Genomic DNA, 23278 nt, shown 5'->3' with positions numbered 1-23278 from the left:
TTACTCGACACAGAATTCCACAAGTTCTTCATTAATTTTGGTTATGCTCTTCCACCAGATCATTGATTTTAGTCTATCCACTTCTAGTTCCATAACACTGGAAAGAGTCGTAATCTCGTCAATTAAGAGTCAATAGGCATTTGCTCAAATCTTTCATAGTCATGTTCGACAACGATGTTCGGCCAAAGCTTTTTCCGTGCAGAAATAAGGATTTTCTTCAAACACGTGCTCAACACAGACTGATTTATAAGATGCAATTCAATTCAGTAGATGATTTTACAATGTTTCCCCATCACTCATTTTTGGAAACGCCGTTCCTTAAGGGAATCATATATTTACATTTTGTTTTGATCTTTAAGCAGATTAGACTTATATATTTCTTAAAAATTTGCAATTAATTTATTGTATAATATAAACACAGAATGAGATAAAATGATGCTTTGCTACCTTAAATCGCTTCAGTAAACATTCTCATACTGTAGTATTTTAAAGTGGGTTGATTAAGTACAACTTGGATAATAATTTAAGAAAAGCATGTATTTGATTTCTTTTTATTACATAAAAACTTTAAGGTTTCGGTACTCATTATTAAAAAAAGAGAAAGTAAAAGAAATGAACATTACCTCATATGCAATAATGGCGTTGACAGTTGCTTGAAAAAAATTGTAGAAAATAAGAGTATTTTTTAATTCAAATGCCTTACGGTTTTCCATAAGGGCAGGCCCTATCCATGTTACAAAAAGAACGTATGCTAGGAGGATTGAATACAAGATAGAAGGATTTTTGAGCACATATTTATTTTCGATATCTGAAAGAAAAATGTATGAGAATTTGAGAATAAAATAAATAAAATAATTATTAAATTGAATTTCAAATAAAATTATCATTTTAATCAATATAAAAATTTGGAATATAAGTAGGGTGATTATAAAAATAACCGACGTATGACCCTCTAGCAAGCATGATATTTTGTATGAATGCATTATACTGTATGAACCAAAGGATGACCTGAAAAACAAGAGCCCAGCTCCAATTGTTGCTATTATACTGATAAAATGAACTTTTATCTTATTTAGATATTTTAAATTTGCATTTTATAGAGAAAAGAAATCCTTACAGGGAAAAAAAGCAAAATAGAGATGAAAAGGCATTTTTAGCGCGAAAAACAGTGTCACTAGACAAAGGTAATAGAAACGAAAATATCTGCAATGTGTATTCTTTTAGAATTGATGATGATATAGCTACTAAAACTATGTGATGTTATAAAAAGAAAATTTTGCATATGAATCCCTTTTAACTGAAGAAAAAATATATCTTTATTGAATAAAAAAAGCATAGACAATTTAAGATATGATTCTTCGAAATAAAGGATTTTTTTTTTTTGCCAGACAATATTAAAGAAGATACATTTTAATTAAATTTAGTATAAAAGTAGCAACTTTCATGAGTGATTGAAGCTATAAATTTCATTGATACTGAGGGATATAATCATGGCTAACATTCCAGTTCTATGTTTTAAAAGAAACTTTTATGGTTTTAGAGAAATTCTTTAGGTTTTCAGATGTATCAATCATAAATAATTCATACTACTTCTGAATTATCATCTGATTTTAAAACAATTTATGTGTTGATAAAACAATCAAAGCAGGGATTTTTATAAAATTCGAAACGTATTGAGGAACCATGACTTCCATGCTCGTGTTGGTAGGAAGAAACTTTGTATTAGTAAAGTGAATCAGAAAGAGAGATTGAAATTTGCTCGATGCCATCTAGAATCAGGGCGGCGGCAGCCAACTTATCTGGAATGGCACGAGTAGCTTTGGAACAGAATCTAGAGTTTATTGACATTAAAGTCAACAAATATGGTTACTTGGACATTCTTAAAAGAAATTCAAGACAAAGTACTCAAAAGTGGGAATTTTAACAACAGTACAATCCGATTCAAACTTTCTATATTTATTGGCTATGAACTCACCATTTACTGGGATTTCTATGGCAATTAAAACCTCAGTTTTAAATCTTAGTTCTACTTAATCCTGTAGAACATTTAGGGGATAATGTGCAACATTTACAAAAAAAGAAATATTAGGAGTAAAAATATTTTGAAACAAAAAGTAATTGAACCATGAAGAAATATTCATATAAATACATCCAAGTAATAAATTAATTCAATGACAATAGACTGAAAGAAGTAATAAAAAAACCAAAGGCCGACCAATAAAGTGCTAAAATTGTGTTAGTAAATAGTAGAAGTATTTTTTGTTTATTAATTTTTAAGTGTCCGAATACCTTCTTGGATTGAAATTCTCTTGCAAAAATATTGCAGTATTAATTATACTTTAATTTTTAAATTTAAAAAATTGTTTTTCAGTTGCTTATATATTTTCATACCTTGTGGAATGAAAGACAAAATTTGTTTTGAAATATATAGTTTCAATATTTTTTGTCTAATGAATATATTGTCACGCATCTTGGCGTTCGATTACTTTTTTGAGTGACTGTAGATATGTACATTGCCATATCTGAAGATACTGTTAGATTCAGATCCCGCACGCCGACTGCCATGCGAGTCACCCTTGGTTCACATCCATTATATAATAGTACCTATCACTCTACTTACTTAGACGAACTCTTCTCAGTCATAATGGGGAGCAAAAAAGGATTGCAAAGCAAGCAAGTAAGTCAAGTCAACCAACTGATTCTCCGACCAGTCACGAAGGCACACGGATTTAAACCATAAGGCTGAATGACCGAACCACCGCAACAGCAACACTGGCGGGAACTGTGGTTGAGTCCTAATGGTACAACCCTCTCCGAAGGAAGTGCGTTCCGTCATCGATGGGAGGAGTCAGAACCCCCACTTATTTGTGTACCCTCCAGTGTGGCGAGATCCAACCACCATGCCGGAAGCATCTCATCCTTATTTGGAGGTGCCCCCCTCGAGGGTCTTGCAAAGCAAGTAAAAAAGTATTTATCTAAATAGATTATCCGAAAAATTAGACGTGAGTCATGGCAATGAACATGTTAAATTTGATTTTCATATTGACATCAATTCAGAAAGAACTTGAAAGATATTGCTTTTTCTTAGCATTTTTGGTAATATGCTGTTTAAATGTTTTGGTATTTTCTATTATTTTGTGCTCGTGAATGATAGAGGCTATGAAAAAAATAGTTTTTTTTCTCAAAGATCTTCTGCTCTTCTGCAGTAAAAAGATCAATCTTTTAAAGAAGAATATAGTTAATTTTCCTTAATTTTGATACTGAAACTTCAATTAATTCATTTTGATACTACATTTTTCTTAATGCTTCATTTAATTGGTTCCTATATGTAAATGCATGCACGTTTTCCTTGATAAATAAGGCTATAAACAACATTTTTAAAACGATTTGCCTGTTTCAGGAAACGTATGTAAATTTAAATAAAACATGAAAATAACTTTTGCCAAAAATATGCTTTAGCAAACGTATGCAAATTTGTATAAAATTCATAATCATATCATGATCATATTATTAGTCACTTATGAAATAATTTTTTTACAATACAAAGAATGTACATTGTTTTCATAAATTTCTAAATAATTTGTTTTAAATAAAAAAAATCTATTTTAAAAAGTTTACATTTGGAAATTTATAAAGAAATCAGCATGTATTGAGAAATGTTACTCACCGTACGTAAAAATGAAATCATGAATAGTTGCTGCTAATGACATCTTGAGAGTAGTTTATTTGGAATATCCACCTAAAAAATTAATGATATGACGATAATTCACAAGGCTTAAATACACTGGCGGAAAAAATAAAATCCCAACAGCAAGAAAGATTTGTAGTAAATAAACAAAATTTCGCACTTCGCGCATAAGTGTGACGCTTGCAGCGCCACTTAGAATTTGCATATCAGGTTTGCTTTGAATGCTTGCTGTAAAGTTCGTAAGCGTTTTTTATCTTTCAAATTTGGCGTATTGAGTTGATGATAGCCAAGAATATCTTTAAGAAGAAGAAGAAGAATCTACTATGAACTACTCACAGAATTTGAACGAGGTCGTGTAATAGGGCTACAAGAAGGTAGATTTTTTCCCAGCGATATTGCAGAAAGACTTGGCCGGAATGTATCCGGCCAAGATTGTTGCCCAGTGGGCTTGAACACTGCTCCCAATGATTGTTAGGAGCAGTGTTCAAGGGATGGTACTGCCCCAAGGAAACCGGGTTCTGAGTGGAAACGTAGCACTACTAAGAGGGAAGACCGCAGTATTCTGGGTACGGCTGTGGCGCATCGTACTGTGTCTGCGGCAGAAATTCGAGCTGCAATTGGTTCCACAGTGACACAATGAACTGTTAGAAATCGGTTACTTCAAGGACAGCTCCGAGCCAATCGGTTACTTCAAGACGTCCTGCATTGTACATTCCACTGACTCCAAGACATTGGTGTCAAGCCAGAACTTATTGGAGGATGGAGTGGAGATTTGTTTTGTTTTCTGATGAAAGCAGGTTCTGCTTTGGTGCCGGCGATGGCCGTGTTTTGGTCAGAAGGAGGCCAGGGGAATGCCTGTAACCAAACTTCTGCGGCCTAGACACACTGGACCTACAAATGGAGCCATGGTCTGGGGAAAAATTTCCTATGACAGCAGGAGCACTCTCATGGTTATCCCAAACACACTGATTTCAAATTTGTACGTCAGTCTGGTAATTCAACCTGTAGCACTGCCATTCATGAACAGCATTCAAGGGGGGAGTTTTCTAAGAGTATAACGCTTGCCCTCACAATGCATGCACATTTGCTGGCTTGAATTCAAAATTCTGGAGGATACACCGGTTATTAATGTAACAGCATTTCACATTTTAAATGCATTTTCTTGAGCTTAAATTAACCTGTGATCTTGAAAATTATATCAATTCAGCATGTTAACTAGACAAATGCATTGTCCAAATTTCATTACTCTGCAATAATTTTTTTTGTCGTCAGTGTATCTTAAAAAGTACAATTATACTTCCTGAACTAATGTGACATTATTACAGAAATTAATAAATTAATAATTTTATAAATAAAAAGAATGTAATATTTTTTTTTAGAAATTTTCGAATTAGAAATAAATTGGAACATAACATTTTTAAACGTGTAATGATAAATTTAAATGTCGGAATGTCATAGTAGACCTGTTATGCTTTCCTTTTATTATTTACTAGTCAGTAAATAAGCGCGCCCAGCTAGTTTGCCAAGAATATTGATTATATTTAATTTACAATAAGTCATTTATAAATAAATTCATATCCATGATTCTCTGAAGCCATGTTATTTTAAGTTGCTATTTACTTGTGCCCAGCTAGGTTGCTGAAAATATTGATTACATTTAATTTACAATAAATCGTTTAGAAATAACTTCATATCAATGATTCTCTGCAGCCGTGTTACTTTAATTGCCTTACTAAAGTTCTGTTTATTGTGTACATAAAGTTCCCTAATGGAGACCAGTCCCATAGCATTATTAAAAATGAAAGGGTCCGGTCTATTCTCTAAATTCCACGATATTTTTTCATTCATCTTGTAAACTAAATAGATATTAAACAAAATCCTTCTTTCTCAGTTTTCAACAGTGGAAGAAAATTTCTCGATTAAATGTTTTTGATGAAACAATGAAAACAGTTTGAATTTCAGAGTATTCATATAATCTGTTGATGAATACTCTGAAATCGACAGATTATACTTTGAGATCAGGCCAAAAACATTTTTTAAAATTTGCCAAAATTCAGAAAAAAATTTGCAAGAATACTTAGTTGGTATCATTAAAAAATGCATTTTTGTAATTTTGAAATGATATAAAATTTGTTTTTATGCAATAATATTTTTGAAAACTGTTGTCGTAAATACTAAAATTAAGCGGGAATATTAATAATTCTTAATTTTTAACTAAGCATTATTAATATTCTGAATACAGTTAACAAACGATAAAAGGAGTAATTTGTTATGCATCGAAGAAATGACAGTATAGGTTAAAGACGATGTACAGAAGTTGGATGTGAAATCGGCAACAACTCACGAATCTTTAGAGATGCATAATCCACGATTTTTTGAATAACAAATAATGTTGCTATTGTTATTTTTAAATATTTGTTCCAAATATCTGTTATTTCAATCATATTATTAATTAAAAATTATTACTTAATATTAAATATAAAATTTATTCATTGTAATTAATACTTAATTTACTAATTTAAGTAACGTGTGATTGAATTAATTTATCTATTTCAGCTTACTTCTTAAATTTAATTTTTTTTCAAAACTATTTATTTAATTTCTTTATTGGAGTAAACCATTTTCTGAAAAATTTGAATTAAATATATATGCAATTTCCTTAAATTGTTTACTTAAGTTCTATATTCTACCAATAGATGGCGCCAGCAGTAAACGGAATATATGCAAAGTCAAGTAACAAGCAATTAAAAGAAATTGTATGGAATAGTGCACCATCAAATACGAATATCGGAAAGACAAGGTTACTCTCATGAAGTGGAGCGGCGACTTCACACTTCCCAGTGAAGTCACCGCTCCGATGAATTTCAGTGACATGCAATTCAATGATACGATAATTCCAATAACCGGTCCGTTCACTTTTCAATCCATTCACAGATTTCTCCTCTTCTGTTTTGTTCGAGAGCTTCCATTGGACAGATCGTATCGATTGTTACTTTCCAATGAAGTCACCGCTCCGGTAAATTTCAGTGATATCGTATCGATTCTTACTTTCTATCGTGATCCAAAGCCTGTAATCGAAATATCACCAGTAAGATCGTATCAAGGATTTGAATCACACCCCTCTTTGAAAAGTATTGATCACTGGTATTTGTGACTTTATGATATTGGTTACGTAATAACCACTCGTAAAATATTTGTCATCCCTACGAATCTTTACAAGTCACCTTAAGAAGAACAATCCAATTCCGTGTTGAATTTTTCCTAAGTAATATTTAATAGAAGATTTATTCAAGAAATGCTTGATAACTCAATAGTCTGATAGCTTCTAAAGCAAGTATAAAAGAATGAAATATGTCTAAATATTTTTTATTTCTGTAAATTGTGTCGATTTTTCTGTTTCTAATTAAAATCAATAAATAATACGAATGATACTGAGCGGTCGATTTTTTCTTTCCATTTGGCTTGGACCAAAAGTGCTCACTACAAACGGCAATATTTATTTTCAATGGTTACGCAATGGTACTTGTAGTTAATGTACAATCGAAATATGGTTGAGAAATATAGAGCTTTGTCGTGAATGTAATATTTTTACTATCTATCGTGGGAATATGTACTTTAACGCCTTTTTGCCACCCAAATGAAACCAAAATTTGACACGGAACTAAAGTTGTAGCAATTGAATTTTATTGATTTGCCAATAAATAAGCGAATTTCAATGATTTAAATCGCTTCGTTTATGATTTATTGCAATTACATGCTCTCAATAGTACATATCACGTTTTGGACTTCTCGAGTTCACGTGTACTCGAATAGTTAGAAAGGATTTCGTTCATAATTTGACAGAAAGCTACAAATTGGGTCGTAAGTCTATATGCCAGATTTCATAAGTTTAGCTTAAAGCGATTTTAACTTATCGTATTCACAAACATACATAATGCCAAAACTACGTTTTTCGTAGTCTCTAACGTGGAGATTCGTTAAAATTTTGAATTTGAATTTTTTGGCAATAAAAATATTTCCTCCATGTTTTTTTATACGAGAAAATAAAAAGGCTAGTGTTTTTTGCTTTCTTTTTGCCTTTTTACTTCAAATATTTACTTATGCTTTGTTTTCACATTCTTTACAAAAAATGTTTAGAATTTACAATAAAAAAAATCTATCTTATATGGTTTATCTGAAGTATTTTTCATGTTTTTGTTATTCGATCAAATTGCAACCATACATGGCGTATATAATAACCATGTAACCTGCACGATGTATATAATATCCATAAATAAGAGAATGCAAGGAAACAGACAAAAGAACGATCTTGATTTTTTTCTCATAAAAATTAGTTTGTATTTAAAGACTCCCTTATTAATGGAAAATTGGCAAATTTTTTTATTTTCAAATTTTTTAAACAGTCTTTTCAATAATAATCTATAGAAACAATATATTAAAATTCAAAAAATTAAGAAAATTCATTTCACCCATTTTATGCTATACCATAACATTTTATAAAACTTTCTAATCCAAATTTATTTGAAAATTTAATTTACTGAAAATATAAATTAAATACTTGCTTACGAGCTGATCGAACTTTAGAAGCTCACATGTCAAATTTAATATCAAATATTGACTGAAGAAATTGTAATTTAATATTCTAAACATCAATATTTCAGTAGGGCAACAGTATTAATTTATTCGGCGGTATTTCTAACCTATAAGCAAAATTATTACTATGACAAAACAGCTTAGCAATAAAGTTTTCAGAAAAAAAAAAAAAAAAGGAACTTACAAGTGGCAATAATAATATAGAACCAAGAATAGTGCAATTTAAAGTACGATGTATTTTACTTTCAGCATATGACTTGTTTTGAAAATGGATATTTCAAAATAACGGATTAAAAAGTCAATGAGACTCGCAATGATTGATTGGTCCAAAGATCGAAATAAAAGTTACTAAAGAAAAAAAAATAAGAATTTGGGACAGAGCAGCGCCAAAGGACAATCTTATAGTAATCTAAAAGAATTCGGTACCAATAAGCAGGAAAGTGAAATATACTACTACAGGAGACACATTTTAAAAGATATTGTATTTTACTTTTAGCATAGCATTGTTTCGCAAATGGATACTTCAGAATAACGAATTAAAATGCCCTACGGCATTCGCAATGATATTTATGACATAAGCAACTATTCTCTAGAAAAATAACAATTTGGAACGGAGCAGCAACAAAAAGCAATATAGAAGTGATGAGAAGTACACTTTATCTATCACATTTTAACGTGTAATATGTTTTACATCGATTATATTTAGCACATTGATATATATTATATATAGCACAAAATATTTCTATTCCATTATATCTAACCCATTTTAATATGCAATATATTTTAGTTCCATTATATGTAGCACAATTTAATATATAATACATTTCAGCACCATTATATATAGTACATTTCAACATGTAATATATTTCGGTTCCATTACATCTAGCACATTTTTGCATGTAATATATTTCTTTTCATTACATATAGCACATTTTAACATGTAATATATTTTATTTCTCTTATATTATCACTTTTTGACATGTAAGATAGTTTGGTTCCATTATATGTAGCACATTTAATATATTTTAGTCCCATTAATGTTAGAGAATATCCTCACGGTAAATAGTCTACCTCAGAGGGCACAATGAACCTATTTTACGATCTTTTAAAGAGTTTTTTGACTCCTAACGATATACATGCATGTACCTTGCAATCATTAACTTCTCAAATTAGGGAAACAATCAAATCTTCTTTCCTATATCATCATATTTCAAGTCAACTCTTTTAATCGTTACTTTAGAAAGAATCTTGCGAATACTATACCTCACAGGGTACAATTTCCGAAGGTTTAAAAGCAACACATTTTTTCAGCTTAATAATTTTATTATTTAAATATCTCGCAGCTAAATGTATATATTTTAATATTTTTATTATTTCGAGTTATTTTTAAATTTTAAACGCACCCTTGTCTACAATATAATAATGAAATCTAAGTGAAAAAATACATTTTTAAATATTTAACTTTGTTTGAACTTAAAATTTGAAAGAATTTAGCAAACCCAAAGATTTTTTTTTATAAATATGAGAATAGTGAACATTATAAATATTTCCGCAATATTCACATTTTGAGAAAAATTACCTATAAATTACAATCACAAAATAAAAGCATGTTTTATTAATCAAAACATAATTTCTTCATTATATTATTACCACGCATTACATATATTTAGTATAATTCAATAATAATAGATTTATTCAGAATCACAACTTGATTTAATCTGATTAATAAAAGCTTTCATTTCAAATTTAAGCATTACGTATTACTTACGTGCAGATAAGGTTTAATCTAATAATAATAAAAAAATTTACTCACTTAACAATACAGTCTGATAACTGAATTAAATAAATTGAAAATACAAGACTGACCTTTATTAATAAAACGATTAATTAACCAATTAAATTTACAATATTTGTACTAAAAGTAATGGAGATTAAATTTTTAACAAAACAGCTTTACGGTAAAAGGTGTATCAGCCAAATTCAGGTGTATATAAATAAGGAAGAAGAAAAAAAAAGAGCAAATTTGGCGATGGAATATGTTATGCTGATTGGTTGGCATGCTTTTTATGATAATGAGAAAATAATTGTTACGAATTAATTTACCATCGTGCAATACTGATTTACTCTCTAATTAAAGCGGAAATGAGGTTTCTTAGAAATATATTACCCATAATTTTTTTTTCCTGTCGCTATCTTTTCTAAATATAGTTTTCAACAAGAGTCAACTTTAATAAAGCTGAAATCATAAAATATTCATTTTTCTATGTCAAACAGATGAATGACGGATTTTCATATTTTCCTACAGTACATCAGAATTAACATACTGAGTCTCAGACTCATCAGAAGATAATAAATAATATATTTGATAAGATTAGATATTGTAGTATTTTTCATTTTGAAACTAAAATTTAAGACACTGAGGGCATACTACATAGTTTTATTTGAAGAAACATTTAAAACCATTTGAAATCCACTAACTGAAACTATAAAAAACAAAATCAACCACACAAAAATTCTTCCATACAAGTGGAAGAATATTTAGTTACAATGATTTGCAATGAAGACTTGAGTTTCTCAGTTTCTCGTTAATCATGACAATATCCTGCCAACCTTTCAAAAACTCGCCAAAAATCAGCCATCTTGGAAGAGTACAAAGTATGATACGAAACGATTTTTACGATTGGAAGGAAAATAAAACTACTTTGACAAATAGACGTTAATCCAGTTTAATACAGACATTGATAGACATTAAGACCATTCAGGTCCTTCACCAGGTAGATTAACGGAGTTATTAATATCGGATGAGCAAGCTGGGTGCATAACCTCTCAATTTCGATTGATAATACTTCGGGGTATATTCTAAGCAATCATGATCATTCCATAGAAATATGAGCAGAAGAGTTCATCTGCCTGATTTAACAATCAATAAGCTAGCTTATTAGCTATTAGTATTGGTATATTTCATTCTAGAGTTATTACAGTTTTTCTTCTTTTCTTTACTTTATTTCATTACTAACTACCCTCAGAGATCAGTTGGTTCAATGGACATACTGATTAAGAAAAATTTCAAATGTGTCTTTTAGAAGCAACTATGTCCCAATGGTTTCCTCATAAACAGTATTTTTTAAACTTCCTATTTTGTTAGTGATGTAATTCGTGCTATTTTATAGCTATAGCTCATTGTGCTATATGTCTATATATTTTATAGCTCATTGTGCTATATGTCTTAATATTTTTCTTTAATTTCACTTAAAATTTGAAATCTGATTTTAAGCGAGGATTGATTAAATTTCAACTAAACCAGCAACATGTCTTGTGAATCGAAGCATGTTTGTAAAATATTAAGCGAGAAGTGATTCAGCTTCAACTAAACCACCAACATGCTACCTGAATCGAAGCATGTTTATGGAATATTATGAGAGAAGTGATCAACTAACCAGCAAGATGCTTAATGAATTGGAGCATGCTTGCAAAATATATAATGATAGAAACAAGAATTATTGAACTTTGAATTTTTGAATATACTACAGAATATATTTCAGTGTTTACGTAATATATCAAAAGATTATTTAATAAAAATTTCTCTGATTCAATTAAAAAAATTCAGCTTATTATAATAAGAACGCAAAACATCAAAGTAAAAGAGATATAGTATAAAAGGATTAAAACTTTTTTATGACTACACATTCCTGAAAATACACAGCTATAAATGTCACAGCAATCAAAAATTTCACTTAGAGCGTGCTTTAAACAAATCTTTTCAATACGAAAAAATAAGCCAAAAATGGACGAATAAAATAGTAGATATGATAATGAGCATGATATGGATTTTCATTTATGACAATAAAATTATTGTTGTAAAATACGTTTAAAAACATCTTTAAAAGTTAATGAAATCCAGGCGATAGAATTTGCGGTAATTAAACAACATATACCAAATTGATATTAATGTGGTAAATTAACTCCACGAGAGGGCACTCCGAGTTCTTCCGGTGATAGCCAGCAGTCGGAGGGCAGAGTTCAGAGTTCACTAGACGAGGGGAGAGAACGGACGTCCGCCGAGAAGGGTGCGACCGGAAACCGAGAAGACGTGATACTCTGAGAAAGGGCCGAAACTGGAATTCTTGCGTTGAAGAATTCCTCTGCAAATGCCAGTGAACCACGCGCAGGTGGGAAAGATCCTTTAAACAACATCAACTGTCCATCTTCATGTAATATAAATTCCTTCATCATTGAATTCTCATTTGTAAAATTTATCAGAATCATCATTTGTTAATCAAGAATAAAAAGATTAAGCTAATCCAAGTGGACGGATGCATTAAGACCCATCACACCCACATTAATTATGAGTTATGATATTTTCTGAAGTTATATAAAAATGCCAAAATATCGTTTAATTTTTAATTAACTAAAATTTCAAAAAAAAAAAAAAAAATCCGAGAAAAATGTTCCCACCATCCCAAATATATGGTATATTAGTAACTATATGTCAAACGGTTTGACCTTTGGAGTACCAGCACATACACTGATGCAAACATATTATTAATATAGATAGAGATTTATGGCCATGCCATATAAGTAAATTTGCTCCACATCTCACTGTATATTTGTATATAATCTGTCACTTTTCTTTAGAAAAATATAACTCCTATCAATCCAATTTGTGTATTATCCCAGTAGTCTTAGTTCTTCACAGCGCAAACATGTGAGAAATTTTTTCGTCATAACTTCGATTGGACTTTTAGATTTAATAATGTCGGATATTTACTGATCTCTATGTATTTATTTGTAATCTCTTCTTTTAGTTGCTCGCAATAAATTCATGGATTAAATAAATTCTGAAAATTTTCGTCATTAAAATTAAACACATTTATTTGTTGATCCGACGTCTACTTAAAATGCACTTATTTGTTTTGAAATAAGATGCATAGAAGTATGTGATTTAAAAATAATAAATTTATTTACATTATCAATGATTTTTAAGTTCTTCATAATTTATCTCTTCGTCTCTTTTCGCGTGTATTCTGTGTAGATATTAAAAGTTTTTAATGAGTTGTAAGAAATGGTCGTTGTATTACTGCAGATATATAAATGAAACCTTGTGCATTTATTGAAGCCACATGGAAACATTAAATATTTGAAATGCAGAAAGTATTTTTTAAAAATTCAAATTTGTTTTCAAAGTTCAATGAGCAGGGAATAAATTTTCATACGTTCAATCAAACAATTAAGAAGACAGATTTTGATCGGTTAAGATAATAAAAATAAAGCATAAGAACTTTCCGGAACTATTAGAGTGTCGAAATTGAACGACTCTATTTTAAAGTTGTCTTCAACAAATGAAATTATTGTTCAGAAAGGTATGAAATTTTGTGTAAGGCATAATGACAGGATGAGAATTAATTTCATAGAATAAAGAAATTAGTTCAAAGATTCGTCATTAGAAGATGTTTTTTTAATGAATTACATATTTAGTACACACTTATGATAATCTATGCATTTTATTACAACAAAACATGTTCGATATGACGGCCATCATTTTATGCTACTATCTGGAATCTAAAGATAGCATGTTTTACTGTTAACGGCAGTGAATTTTGAGAAATTCTACGAATATGCCGTGAAATGCTGTCTTTAAAATCCTTGGATTAACAATAATTAACAGATGTTTCAAATGATTTCAAAGACAAAGGTTATAATATTAAGGTCTTTGGTGACTCTCACGGACGGAACCTGTAAGATTAAATGAGAACTTTCTGGCTCCGAAATTTGGAAGTTATGAGCATTTAACGAGTCATCCATATGAAAGTGCGCTTTGTTTCTCCAGAGGCCATTCTGAATCAACCTCAAAGTAAGCAAAAAAGTGAGTGAGAACGGGAATAGAGTTTCAAAACCATGTAGAAGCAACTTCTGCACAAATTGAAGTTTGTACAAATCATACCGGAGGATACTTCAAATCTTCTGTATAGTGGAACGGGACGTATCGAAATTTCTCTATTGCTTCTGCGGAAAGAAGTTTTCATCCGCTTCCAGGAAAAATATTAAATGAATTTGTTTCTTCAAATTTGGCAAACACTAACGAAATATTTTGACAATCTGTAGATCTTTTCGAACCTTTTCAAAGTCTGATATTTCCTCAGAGCGAGTACTGCAGAATTATTGATTTGGTAAAATAATTTTTAACTAATAGAGCTCGATCTGATAAATGTAAAAGTATTCTGATTAGCAGTAACGAGCGCATTAAAAACAAGATCTCCTCGAGAGTTTCTAGATTTTATAACATAGACAAAAATTTGTGTTTTTGTTTTTTCTTCACCATTTATTAAAATTTGTTTGATTGAAAATGAATTATCGGGTGCAGTTATCTAACAACGTTCCTTTAAGTGGTGCTCTTGCTTTCACAGCTGTTCGGACATTTGAAGAAAACTTTTTAAAAAGAACTCGAGTGCTTGCATCTAAAAAACATTCATAGCTTGAAAGTTTTTTTTTTTTTTTTTTTTTTTTTTTTTTTGTCGTGTTGACTGTCAAAAGGTCTGATTTTTTTTTTTTTTAATTTGAGTTGAGAGCAGTGAGCTTGACTGTGTTTTAGTGTCAGTTATTCTCAAAGGTGTAATCAAGAGGGTTTTTAAATTTTAATTAAAGTTTCTAATTCATTTTAAAGATCTTATAATCAGTGAGTATGAATTATTGCATTAGAGTGATCTATGGTTTAGTTTAGTTTAGTTATATTAACGTCCCGTATGAAGCAACACTAGGGCTATTTTGGGACGGACCTCGTAATTTTGAACCGCGGTCAGATGACGAGGACGACACCTGAGCTGGCACCCCCGTCTCCACACCGCACCACTCCAGTGGGAGGACGTTTGGTCATGACGGATTTAACGTGCAACTGACCCCCTTACACGACGGTTCTTCGGTGGAATCAGGTCTCGAACTTGAAACCCTCCAGTTCCGAAGCCGGGACCTTACCACCAGGCCACCGCGGCCCCGAGTGATCTATGGATAAAGAGGCGGTGAAATGTAATGAAAGAACAAGTTGTAAAGATGCAATTGGTTCAAAAATTCTCTCTTTCGACGAAATTAAAACTAATTTTTTTTATTCACTCAAACAAATTTCTATCTTTTCATCAAGTCCTACACTACGATTTAATAACTTTCTAAACAATAATTTCGCTTGTAGATAAATTTAAAATAGGGTCGTTTAATCATCGAGACCGTGTATACCTTGAAGACACAGAGTTTTTTCAAAATTCATCCTTAAGGTTTCAAGGCAAGAAAAAGAAATTCCAGGTCTAGAAGTTGTCCTCAAAAAATATTGGTAAATATTGGCAATATATAATTTGCAATAAATATTGGCAATTTGGCAATATATTTGTTGTTATATAGCTAAATGTATATTGACTATAGGATCGATATAATAATAATAAGAGAAATTAAAAGCATTTTGACATTAGAATCTAATTTTTGCTTTATTGGGGATTTATTTATTGGCAATAAATAAATCACCAATATTTGGTGCTCTTTAAACATCTTCAAATAAAAATAAAATGAGATAAAATAGAAATTTTATCCAATTATTTGCGCCATTTCGTTTTTGAGGTTAAAAATTGCGCACAAGTGAATTATATTTACAAAAATTTTCAATCATTTTTTAAAGCAATTAAGTATTTTATAAGGTATAGATTTACTGATATTTATAGTGAATAAGTTGATAAATTGAAAATAACTGCGAAATAATGCTGATAATAAAATAAATAATAAGTTGATAATTTAAATAATTTATAATTTAATAAAATTTTATAAAAGTTTCAAGATATTCCAAATTTAAAAATAAAATATCATATTGAAGAAATTTTAAATTGTGTTAAGGTGATGTACATAATAATGTATAGAATTATGTTTTTTGAAAAAGAAAAAAAAAAAAAAACTTGTGGCTCTATCATATTTGAAGTTTGTTCAGCATTAGGCATTGAATTTTATCTGTTTGGATAATAAACTGAAGAAGAAACGCAATAATTGAAAATTAATGATCCTCAACGAAGGTAAACTCGAAAACTAATTTCAGATACGAAAATGTTTCTAGAAAAAAAGGGAGCAATTTATGAATGCAGGAATATAAATTTCAGCCTCAAACACATTAAATCTTCATTTAGGAATATATTAAATGTTTCTATTTTCAATGCTACCTTCATTAATGACCTGTTGTTATTTGCGGTAATTTTTCTAGTAATTTGCGATAATCCACGTTAATAGTTTCGCATTTGTGACGATTAAGAACATTCTGTTTTACCTTGAAAATTGGTAATTATTTTGAGTATATTTGACTGCGTTTCCTCAGAAAATGTAAATGTTTGCGCACGAATACTGCTGTTAACTTAGAATTGATTTAATATTTCTAAACTATAGTAGTTTCAAAATAAGGAACTTCTTTAAATCATTAATAAAGAATGGCCATAAAATATAATTGCCTGATTGGGGAGATCAATAGCCAAAATAGATAAATAAAAACCAAATTTCATACATAGACGGTATTATACAGCACTATATTCATATGCTGGAATAAGAATAAATTTCATGTAAAAAAAATTACTATCGAAAAGCTAAAAAAATTGTCGAAAATACAGAGAGAAGAATTAAAAAATTACAAATTGCTATAAAAAATTGTCGAAGATACAGAGAGAAGAATTAAAAAATTACAAATTGTTATAAAAAATTATCAGTAAGAAGGATTTTAATTTTGTCTGAGTTCTGAAATCAATAATCAGTAATTCAATATAAAATTTGTACATTAATTTTATTCATCAGTTTTTGTCGCTAATGTCTCCAAACAAGGAATTTTATTTTATGACCCCCCTGTACGCACATGAAGTGAAATCGGAATAGTTACCCTTGGCTAATTATTTGTCCCTAATCAGATGAGAACAGGAGTTAATTCAAAGGTTCATAAAGGAAAAAAACTAAACTTGTTTGCAAACATATTTGCTAATTTGTAATAAAAGGCTGATATATTGAAAGAGTTCATAGTCTGTGAAGGGGAAAGTCTGAATCTGAAGTCACAGAGTCTGAAGGAAAAAACACGTGCTTTGGAAAGGAAAAAGGGGAAATTGCTTTGTAATTTGCATATTCAAAGGAATTTGTATAGGAAAATCTCCTCTTTTTTTTAATTGAAGCTGCTCATGTATTTTAGTTTTCACTAAGTAAAAATTATGAAAAATTGTATTGGTTTGAGTTGAAGCTTCAATAAGACAATAATTTGCGGAGGACGTCATGAAATTTTGCCAAGAGCATTCGAATATGAAAACTCTTGTTAGTTGTGATTGAAATAGTTGTCTAAGTTCATTGCTTTTGATAGTCTTATTTGTTTTCGTCCCTGGATTTTAATTATCTCTTGAAGATTTATGATAATATCAGCGATAAATATTTGATCAACAAGAATTAACAATGAATCGGATTCTAAAACTAATCTAGAATTTTCTGTATTATTGTCAAGTTTTTCACAGGTAATGTTGCTTACAATTAGAGAAGTAATTTTCGTTCGGTTAGATTGAAGTCCCATTTTGAAATCAGAAGAAAGCACATCGTTGTCAAAAGTCAAAAACATAGTGTGGTCCACTAAAAGATTTCATAAAACTCTCATTCACAATATTTAGCACTGTTATCCAAAAGAATGACACAAATTGACATTATGATAGCCTAGTGACACGTCTCAAAGGATTGCTTTGGTAAGTATTTTTTTTATAATGTAAGTGTATAATATCCTATGTTAAGAGCTTGTTCCGTATTTATGAGTACCATCTGTCAGTGAATGTGTTTAACTAAGCAGGTCAGTCTTATTCAGACATTGTTGAACTCGGGTACTGATCCTTTTCAATTTTAACTTGCCTTTATGATATAAAAGCGTTATCAAGATTCAAACTTTTCAATACAAGATTTAAACACAAAGTGCAGCGTTATTTTACTGGTGACCCTTTGCATTCGAAATGTAATTCAATGCATAATTATTCATCTAATACGTGGAATTAGGTTAATAATAATGCATCGAATTCCCACCAAAATTAATCTTCATCTTTTTACGATTATGGAGGTACTTTTAACAATCAAAATGAAATAAATGAATTAATTTAAACGCTAAAATGATGCACTATCTTGTCACTGGAGCCATTTGAGTTCAAAGGATTTATTATGGAATGACTGAATTAATGCTTAAATAACACTTTTAGACTTCTATCAACTAGAAGGTTTTATGATGACAAGAATGTTGGTTTTATTTATGCAATTTAATATTAAATGATCAATGATTCAAAAGAATTTAGAAAAGTAAAATAATAGTAAATAGAATTTTTCTGTTTACCTGTGCTAAGCAGCCTTATAAATGGAAGATTTTATGAAATTGCCTTTAATCACGATAGGTATTGCATGTAATATGAAATTGACATAATGTAGGCCATTACGTGTCATCTAATATCTAGTTACGTGATTTTTTAAGCTACATGTGGTGTCATATATCCGGTTATGATATCTTGGCATCTCAGCGAATCATAGGCAATAAAAGTACTGATCTAATATTCTCTTATAAATCTTGCAAATCAATTTGAATTCAGAATGTAGATAGGAAATTCTTCTCATGTAGTAAAATGTTCTGAGTTTCTACATGCACAATAATTCAATTTGAATTAAAATATATTTTATCTTACTGCTTATGCTTAGATTTCCTTGAACTCTAGAATTTTTAACTAGCTGCATTATGTTCAATTCATTAAAGGACGTTCCAACCACAACAAAATGTAAGAAAAACTAGCACTGTTGCTCATGTTATATGGAAAAACAGGGAATTGTTGAAGTGAAAAAAAAAATTCAGTAGTATGATTAAGGTGTTGCATCAATGAAACTTATTTTTCGCCCTTGCAGAATGCTGTTAAGGCTTTCTGATAAATGTTTTCTTGGAATTTTGTCTGCGCGGTGTTTCGATATTCACATTAATATGTCATCTAGATGTTGAAATATATATTAGTGCTTGCATAAAAAGCTTTATGTACTTCATTAGTCCTCGTTCGAATTTGAACTATGATTAAAATTTTGCATCATCTGCATATGCATTCAATAATTTAATACCTTCTTACTTCTAAATGTGAACGCCGCTTAATGTGATCGCGGTCAAATTGTTATAATTGACTTTATATTATCAAAATCACATAGTTCCAAATTAAAGTATTCAATTATACACAACAATTTAATTTCGTGTAATCACTACATAATTTAATGTTATCAAGTTTGAAATAGAAAATCGATTGATAATTCACTTTCAACCAGCGTTAATGATTAACTCGAGTGGAATTTGGAAATAATTTTTTCTATGGGAAGGTGTTTACATTCTTTTTTTCCTGTATTAGACGATACAAACTAGTTTAAATGTACAGCAACTCTAACAGGTCTGGCTTGAAGCCAGAAACCACTATTGCTGGCTATTAAATTTTGGAAGCAAAATGAATATGCAAAAAATGTTTTGAGCTTTGAAAATAAAACTGAAATTCTGAGTAAGTACGAAAGTTTATCTTAAAGTCCTGAAGTGATCATAACATTTACTGAATTTTCTGAGGCCGGGATAGCCTGGTTGGTAGAGCGTCGGATTCGCTTCCCTGTGGTTGCGAGTTCGAACCCCGCCGGCCGAAGATTCCCCGAGTGCTTGGTGGCTGACGCGCGTTAAATCTGTCGTGGTCGCAAAGTCCTCCATGTCGAGAGTAATACCACTGGGGGTACTGGATCAGGGGTGATCGTTCTCTGATTCAGGTCTAAATTACGATCTGTAGTGGGGTGAATGAAGTCCGAAAAAGAGTTGTGACTTGTGTGTAGCTAAGTCGCTCTCTTGGCCCTAGATGGCGCTACTATAGATAGAAGAGGCGCACCCCCCTCCCGGCTTAAATCGGCTGTCTTCGAACCGCGGGCTTGCCCATGGCAAGTGCCATAAGAAACAACAACTGAATTTTCTTTTCCTTGTTAAAATTTGAAATATATGCTTGTGTATTTATTTAAGTATATACTGCTCTCTTTGCTTTCCGAGATAAACACGGTTTCGTATAATTAGAATAAATTATTTTTCACTATTGAAATTCATAAATTTAATCATTGGAATGTTTTTAGACGACAACAGTAATTTACATTATCTATCAACATAAAAGTAATATTAATAATTATTTTACAGTTTGATATTAAAATTGTAATTCAAGTATTAGGTGTGAATAAACCTATAATTTTGTTTAAAAATCATAACATATAATTAATAATTATAAATTTATTTGAAATAATTTTAGTAGAAATTAAAAAAAAAATGCATTCATATATAAATTCTGAATTCTTAATGGCTAAACTAATGGCTTGAGGATTGTGCCGGTCAGACGTTGAACGATGCGCGAGCTTTTAATGACATATAAATGATACCAAAAATATGAAGGCTATTTTTTTGGAATCCGCCGACTTTAATTGTTTGCACTTGGAGAAATAATTCGATGCATATTTATTCACTTAAGACAAGGACTTGTTCATTGCTTCGAAAAATAAATACGTATATAATTGTTTTAATTTATGTTTTCCTGAATTTTTTTTCATATCTTCTTCTATTTTGTTGGTATTTTTAACAATTAAAAATAAACAAATCAAACTTCAAAATGATGCACCGTCTTGAATAATGAGTGAGATTCACCATGCGAGAAGTTATAGGACCATTCTATGAGATTTAATCTATTACAGCCTGCATTTCCCCCTTGAAAATCGAGAAGTAACCAAGATTATAAATAACTTTTGGCAATAATTTATTTCATATTTTAGGTCCACATTTCTTTTTTATAGCTCACCAGAGAATGATAAAAAAAAGCTGTTTATAGGAACTTATCCTTATATCTATAATATCTTATTTATATCTTATTATCTTATTTATCATTCACATCACTATTCATACGAATATTGACTAAAATGTATATTCGATCTCCATTGGAAAAACTATTCAGTTCGATAATAAAATGGCAAAAGCCAAAAGGATAAGTGTTGAAAGATATGATGAAATACAAGAAAGATAATAAATTAAAATGTTGATGCAAATTCGCATTAGAAGAAAGTTATAGGAGTTTCATTTAGTTTTAAAGTAACAAAATAAAATTTGTTTAAAGTGTTTATTTGGGAAAAACAATATTTGAAGATATATTTGACTTGGATAAATGTTTGATATAATCATCTCAAAACTATAATTTTTTAATTAGTAAGAATTTTTTTTAATGACAAATATCTACAGAAGCTGATAATGTAACATGAAAAGCCCGAACGTAATCTAAAAGACAAGAATTAGAATGGAATAACTGAGTAGAGGAAAAAGGACTAAGAAAAGGGAGAGAAATGTCAAAAAAGCACACATTTGTTTGAAATTTGACAGAAATAATTGTGAGAGTAACGAAATGTTACATTGACGTAATGTTACAGGAGATTAAGTAAACCCGGCATTACTTTTGATCCTTGAAGTAGGAGGAATTCTTATGTGTAATAGTGAATTACGAGGTAATATTGCTGTTACTTTTCAAGAAATGAATGTTAATTTATTTCTTGAAAAGTGACAGAAATATGACTTCGTACTTCACCATTGCTTTTCTTTCTTGGAAGCTTCATTTACAATTTCATTTCTTCATAATGCGTTTGTCGCAGAAACAGAATTTTCTTTTCAAAATGACTTCTCTCCAGAGCAGTCATCTGACGGTCGACATTACTTGGGGAGGATGATTCGCATCATAACTGTTTCTTCAGTTCGTGCAGACATTTTTCGAACAGCGTGCTGTCTTCTGAATTATATCAACATTATAAGGAAGATATATTCTCTTTTCCCTTTTTCCGATTATTTCCTGAAATTGCATTGCAATCCCAGAATAATTTTTGTCAAACAGACGAGGATCATTCTTCATTCCGAAATTTTTCTTCGTCCTTTTTAATTTGTATTAGATAAAAGAAAATCTCCGAATACAGAGCTCCAATAATAGCTATTAATAAAAAGACAACGGAAGCAATAAGAAATTGCATGAACTTGGCAGCAACTAACAGAAACAATTTAGATTCCTAATATATGGAGTTTGGTTTAATTTACTTACATTAATGTCTCTTTTTAAAGCAACACTAGGGCAATTTTGGGACAGATTTGTAATTTTGAACCTTGTAATTTTGAACCGCGGTCAGATGACGAGAACAACACCTGAGCTGACACCCCCTTTCCAAGCTTCTACATCTTATCAGTCGGAGGACGTTAGGCCCCGACGGATTTAACGTACATCAGACTTGTTTACACGACGGTTCTTCGATGGAATCGGGTCTCGAACCTTAAACTCTCCAGTGCCGTAGCCGAAACCTTACACCAAGCCACCGCGGCTCTCCTAAGATATGGAAGAACGTATGGATGTCACTTTGAACCATTACGGATAACAGAACTTGCGGTAAGTGTGAAAAAATCTCTAATGCTTATCTGTGTTTTGATGACTAATTGTAAACCTTTTCAATTAATGTTTACGTCCAGAAATATTTTGACTTAAAATCTCAGCATTTCACTAAAATAAAAACATTTGAACTCCATTTGTAATTGGTTTCATAAAGCAAACTTTTTATAAAATTCTAATTGTTGATTCAAAAATTTTCAATTAAATGCCTGAAACTCGAAATGACGTTGTTACTTATTGTTCATTTATCTTTTCTATTTTTTTCTAGTTTAGCATATGATAAGTAATGAAATTATTAATATATAATAGAATTTAAATACTCTAAGTGATTTTCTCATAAAAATTGTAGATATAGGCAGAGTCGTAAATGCCTCGAGTAATCTGAGATATAGGTACTTCATAGTACAGTAAAAACAATCAAACATTGGTACTTGTGAATTTTCTGCATGCCGTTAGTGAACTGCAGTTACTAAAGACCTTCCTTTAGCGTGAATCTAGCATTTTATTGAATTTATAGTGCGATCTCTATCAATGT

At 30.4% G+C, this 23278-nt stretch overlaps 1 protein-coding gene across 1 annotated transcript in view; it reads right to left on the bottom strand.

Moving 5' to 3' along the window:
- The window catches only part of LOC129962949 (uncharacterized), a 71979-nt gene extending 61746 nt beyond the window's left edge, over nucleotides 1-10233 (bottom strand). Inside the window, exons 1-3 of the mRNA XM_056076953.1 lie at nucleotides 10095-10233; nucleotides 3668-3739; nucleotides 624-808 (exon numbers count right to left, since the gene is read on the bottom strand). Of these exons, the coding sequence (XP_055932928.1) occupies nucleotides 624-808; nucleotides 3668-3710 (228 nt within the window). The 5' untranslated portion in view covers nucleotides 3711-3739; nucleotides 10095-10233. The remainder of the gene's footprint in view (nucleotides 1-623; nucleotides 809-3667; nucleotides 3740-10094) is intronic.
- Between the last annotated feature and the right edge of the window lie 13045 nt (nucleotides 10234-23278).

The sequence above is a fragment of the Argiope bruennichi genome, chromosome 3 (assembly GCF_947563725.1).
Source record: "Argiope bruennichi chromosome 3, qqArgBrue1.1, whole genome shotgun sequence".
Lineage (NCBI taxonomy): Eukaryota > Metazoa > Arthropoda > Arachnida > Araneae > Araneidae > Argiope > Argiope bruennichi.
Note: the sequence above shows the minus strand (reverse complement) of the source record. Positions and strands in the feature narration are given on the sequence as shown.